This window comes from Mya arenaria, chromosome 10 (assembly GCF_026914265.1).
Source record: "Mya arenaria isolate MELC-2E11 chromosome 10, ASM2691426v1".
NCBI classification, from domain to species: Eukaryota; Metazoa; Mollusca; class Bivalvia; order Myida; family Myidae; genus Mya; species Mya arenaria.
The window spans coordinates 36,390,257-36,396,256 of record NC_069131.1 but is presented as its reverse complement, the minus strand read 5'-3'; the positions used below and the strand labels follow the sequence as shown (position 1 = coordinate 36,396,256).

The 6,000-nt window shown below is 35.9% G+C and overlaps 1 protein-coding gene across 5 annotated transcripts in view; it reads left to right on the top strand.

The window, feature by feature from the left end:
* Positions 1 to 248: 248 nt before the first annotated feature.
* LOC128205821 (transmembrane protein 47-like) overlaps positions 249 to 6,000 on the top strand; it is a 59,301-nt gene continuing 53,549 nt past the window's right edge. Inside the window, exons 1-2 of one of the 5 annotated variants that reach the window (XM_052907815.1) lie at positions 249 to 389; positions 998 to 1,456. In XM_052907815.1, the coding sequence (XP_052763775.1) occupies positions 1,249 to 1,456 (208 nt within the window). In that variant the 5' untranslated portion in view covers positions 249 to 389; positions 998 to 1,248. The other 4 variants (XM_052907816.1, XM_052907817.1, XM_052907818.1 and 1 more) reach the window with 4 other exon arrangements.

The following is a 6,000-nucleotide window of genomic DNA, read 5'->3' as shown; positions in this document are numbered from 1 at the left end:
CAAATTCAAAACAGAAACACGTCCTTTATCAACAGTTAAAGAGGAAATTTCGATAGGTATTTTTATTTTATGAATATCCTCGTTTTAACACTCACGCAATTACAGATAAATCATCTGATAAAACATGTCGATAGTAACAGTGTATGTATGTGCATATTTTTCTCCGCCGAGCTCACTCGCAGAGTTCCACAGAATCTGTTGAATACACTGTAGGGAGAATTCCTCATCCAATACTATTTGAAAACTACGCGATCCAATATTCCGATCGGATCTTTGGGAAAATCCACTGTTTGCTTGCCATATTCATGTTCCTGATTGTATAAGTACCATCTTTAAACAAAGCTTAATATTTGATGGATTATAGCTGCTACCGCTTACAACAACACTTGGTGAGCTTGTTATCATTCTACTTGTGATTAAGTGTCGATTTGGGCGTTTACAAAATTGTGTATAATATGCAACGAAGCAAAGGTTTGCTTCTGAGTCAGCAAGCAATTGATTTTGCAGGGGTTTTCTATTGTCTAGTGTTAAATGCTTCTTTCCTAGTAGTGGGCGCTGCTCCAGAAAAGCATAATATATTAAGGGGAGAATTCTTCCATTTTATTGTGAATATGTTAAGCGCTAGTTTCGTTTTGCTATCACTGAAGCTGAGGCGCTCGTTAAAGTAAGTTTATATAGTTTACATGCCAAGCGCGTGGGAATATGTGTGAGTAGCGTTCACCGCGTTTAAGCAATTAGTCAGTGTTAGTATATATATAACTCACGTGAGCAGTGCATTGTCGGTATAAACGGAAATACTCCTACTTAAAAAAATAACCAGTTTGTCAGAATGAAATAATAACGAGAAAGTCTCAATGCAAAGAGTATTGTTGTTCATGTTGGTATTTTGATAAAAGTTGTTAAATATACGTATAATGTCATGAATGTTGTACAGCAATTTTAAAAGTTCAATTTGGTTTTAAAAACGTGTTCACAATGTGTGTTATTAATATTTCAGTTCTTCACCGGAAAAGGATTCGATTAGAGATTTGATCAGCTATTTGTGAGCATCCGGGGAATAGTGCTAGTGTGTGTGTATATATATACAAAAATCAACCAGGAGTGTCATTCGTAACCAAGGAGTCCTATACATAAACCTACGATAAACAACGCGAGCAGCTATACCAGTTGCAGATTTTACAAAAAAACAAGAACAACTACACAAAAACTACAACAACCAGCACCAAAACAACAACAAAATAAGACATCATGCAGACGAGCTGTTGTCAGATCATCGGATTGATCTTGCTGGTCAACACTAACCTCGCCCTGATCATCAGTTTTGCAACACCTTACTGGATCGAGTACAACCCCCTGGCATTTGTCCGCCATAACAGGGGACTCTGGGGCGACTGTAGCCGCAATGACTGCCATTGGTCCTTCTTTGGGGATGACAGATATGGCTTCGATTACCCAGGTAGGGTTCAGATTAGTTATATTTTGTTTAATGGCTTGTAATGATTTATTTGTCGATTTTTCACATAATGAACGATGGTCCTTCCCTAGTTAGTCGAGCCATTGGGGTCTGAGTTCCCTTTGGTATTGTACAAAATTGTCTTAGAAAGCTTAAGTTAAGCGTACAAACTATCTTTGTTTTCGGTATCATGTCCCCCACAACAAACAACAAAAAAACAGGGGTAGGTAGGTCGGATATTATTTGATCTTTTTAGGCAAATTGTTTCTTGAGATTTTTATGCCACCCAAAACTATATATCATATGCATAGGAACATCAACACTATCAGTCTTGTCTGGCATTTGTTGTCAGCAATCAGGGCCCAGTTTCAAAAAAGATATTTAGTCATGAAACGTACGCGGCAAAATGCACCAGTAAATTGTAACCACGGCCCTCAGGTCCGGGGAATAGCGGGGACTTTGGCTTTTGGTCCAGCCAAGCCCGGGTAAAACCCCGGACCTGCGGGGACGAACTGCTGGTAAAATCCCCGCTTAATGCCCCCCGAACCCTGGGACCCTAAGTAAGACATATGTTCGCTATTTTTTTGGCGCAAATACAACGCCAACGCATTCACCCGGCACTGCGGGCCACCTGAAAGGTAAAAACACGGTCCATTTAACCGGCTATCCCCGGTATACCCCCCGGACCTGGGGGACCGTATTTACAATTGACTTGCGCATAACAGGTACACCGATAAAGTTACGGCCAGAGTCTTTGGGACAAATGACCTTACGGTATTTTCTGGCCTTACCACTTTTACTATCTAAATATTGTTTATTTGTTTTATTTGTGTGTGTCCAATTGGATTATGCATAATGAAAAGTACAAAAACACTGTTTGTTATCAACATGCCAACATTAAACGATCATCTCGTAATATTGTAAAAACGTCTTGTTAAGTTTTCCATATTCAATTCCGATTAAGTGCCAGGTTACATCATGCCAGGGCGAATGTATGGATTTTACAGTGATGGAATTAGTTTACTTGATCATGTTCATGTCAAAACCAAGAGATATATTGCAAAAGCATATATTTTGATTGTTTGTCTTGAAGGCCTAGTTTAAGGAATGTTTGGCATAATAATTCCCTTCTGTGCATCTCCTGTTTATTGCACTGGTCTCCCAGGGGCCATTTCCTGTGTATCTGTCAACACTTACCTACACTTCGTTCCATATAAATTTTGGTTCTGAAAGAGGGGCGCAAGTCGTAAGGTTATGCCCGTAAGTTACGCCCCCTCTAACGTAGAATCTTGAATCCGCCCCTGGTCTTGACTTCCTTGACACGCCCTTGGTTGTATCTGTATCTATCGTTAGATAGTGTGAAAGATAACTTCGTGTCTTTACTGTTTTATCTGTTTGCTTCTCTCTCGAAATTTACTTAACAACCCAAATATACTTGAGTCATTGTATTTAATCTGAAGATTTCCCCTAATAGTACAGTCCATAGAGGTATTTGTGTGCATTTTTATCCTGATTGTTTTTCGGTACAGTCGAACCACGTTCGCTCGAACTCCTTGCGCCAGCCAAGCGAGTTCGAGCCAACGGGGTTCGACTGAATATTTTTGGCGGTGTTTCAAGCATATTCTTTCTATTCGTTTAATTCAACTAATGACTGACATGTTTTGTCGCATTTCTTTACGGCTAATATGTCTGATACGATACATATCTCATTCGTCCTTTTAAAAAAAAATTGCATCGCATGTGAAAAGTTTTTCAGTATACCAGATTGATGAGTTTAATGATTATGTTCAAGTGCTATCATGAAACGCTTTTATGTAATGTCATTGCGCCCATTTATCTGAATCAAAATGTAAATGGCACATATCTGAAATAACAAAATAATAGGGAGTTTGGAGACTAATAGATAAATATATAACTGAATAGTCTAAATCATATCATTCATCATAGAATAGCAATCATCGAAGAAATCCTTGGTTTATAAATGTAATCAGATTTCTTATTTTGACGATGTTTTGAGATTTTATTTGTTAAATAAACTTGTACATACTTAGGTTTCTAATATATAATGGTTTGACCAACTACTTTCTGATATTATTTTACACAAGGAATTGAAATACTTTATCGTTATGTCAAACTATGTCGGAAAATAATTATTATCTAGTGTTATGATGTTTATCATAACCGACTTGAAATACAGATTATTTTATCTATTAAATCTAAGTTGAACATACACAACGAGCGCTCGACATTTTCATTTGTAACATGTTTATCGCATAGACATTAAAGGCACGTTGATCCTTGAACATTTAGCTCGCACTCGTGAGAAATTAAAATCTATTTTCAATGTGTGTGATCATTAAGTTGAAACAAATTTTATGATTGTTAAGTTGACTCAAATTCCATGAAGATGTATTTTGGTTCAGACTTTAATGCACGTTGATGCGTGACCATTTAAGCTCGCTCTCGGGAGACATTGACATTTTATTTTCCATTTGTGTGATCAAAAAGTTGACACAAATTCTGTGTGATCGTAAAGTTGGCACAAAGAGTGTGTGGTTGTTAAGTTGACTCAAATATCATGTGTTTTATAAAAATGTGTTTCGGTTTAAACATTAAGGCACGATGATATGTGGCCATTTACGTTCGATCTCGGGAGAAATTTAAATTCATTTTCCATTTGTTTGATCGTTCAGTTTACACAAATATCATGGGTTTTAATAAGATGTGTATCGGTTTAGACATTAAAGCATGTCCATGCGTGAATATCAAGTATCAGGTATCGCTCGGGAAAAATTTACAATATATTTTCCATTTGTGTGATCGTTAGGTTGACATGAATTGTATGATCGTTTAGTTCACTCAAATATCATGGGTTTTAATAAGATGTATATCGGTTTAGACATTAAGGCACGTTGGTGCGTGAATTTTAAAGGTATCACCCGAGAGAAATATACAATCTATTTTCAATTTGTGTGATCGTAATGTTGACACAAATTGTATGATCGTTAATTTGACACAGATATCATGATTTTTTATCTGATGTGTATCGGTTTAAACATCAATGCAGGTTGAAGGGTAGCCATTTAATCTCGCTCTCGGGAGAAATTTACATTTTAATTTTCAATTGTATGATCGTAAAATTTACACAAACATATTTAAAAAGGTTTTAAATAAGATGTTCATCGCTTCTGACATTAATGCGCGGTGGTTCGTGAATATTGTAGTGCGCACCCGAGGGAAAATCGCATCTATTTTTTTATTTGTGTGATCTTTTAGTTGACACAAATATCATGAGTTTTAATAAGATGTGTTTCTGTTTAGACATTCATGCACTTCGATGCGTGACTCCATTTGAGCTCGCTCTCGGGATTTTTTGATATTTTATTTTCCATTTGTGCTGTCGTAAAGTTGACACAATTCGTATGATTGTAAAGTTGAAAAAAATATGGTTTTTAATAAGACATGTTTTGGTTAAGACATTAAGGTGCGTTGATGCGTGAATAATTAAGCTATCACTTGGGAGAAACTTAAAATCAGTTTTCCATTTTTGTGATCGTAAACTTGATACAACTAATATTATCACGAGTTTAAAAAACATGTGCATCGGTTAAAACATGCGTGAACAGTTTAGTTCGTACTCGGGAGAACTTGACATTAACTTTTCGTTTTTTGTAATCTTAAACTTGACAAAAATATAAGGACTGGCAAATTCCTTCGATCCATTGATATAGTATGCATACTCCGTGTTGAAATATTCTTCCATTTTCACTTCGAAAATCGTTTTTCTACCGTTCAAAATCCGGAAAACATACAACACTCTGTTATCCGGCAAATACAATTAATAACATAACCTGTTAAAAGATACACTCTTACTTTCGAATAAAATTTACCACAATTAATTATTTTGTTTTAATATTCCAAAAAGGATGAATAAATGCCGAAAACAATGGTACATTTGAAGGATACCGAGTTTAAGTTAAAAGAAATGGGCAAAAAAACAACATGGTATTCCTTTCTTATGAGAGTATAAGTAGAACACATAATTCTGTTAACATTCACCATTCATTTAACATTTGTGCGTTTTCAGCTATCTATTAAATACACGGTTACAATCTTGTTATCAGTAATGAATATTTTCCGTACATGTATATGCATTATTTAGTAAGTAGTTAAAGGTTTATCAGTCAAAATTGATGTTTGTTATACATGTGTATGTATTGAGTTTGATTTAGAGTATCACTTTAAACTTAAATTTGGGTTTGTACATATTTATGTACAGGAAGTTTTATAAAACGAATGAAAACTGCAATTGTTTATCAAAGACAGTATATGTTCAGACACTTAGGGACGTTCATGTATGAACAGTTAGCTTGCACTCAGGAGCCGCGGTCCATTCAAGCTTCAATTTTATTTCGTCCAAAGCATATATACAATACACATGAACTAATTTGTTTATCGTAGGCTGTAAAAACATTGACGGTGCCTTGTACTCTTTGTGGCGCTCTAAGACGTCAGTGGGGAAATCAATTACGCTCTGGCAGTCTGAC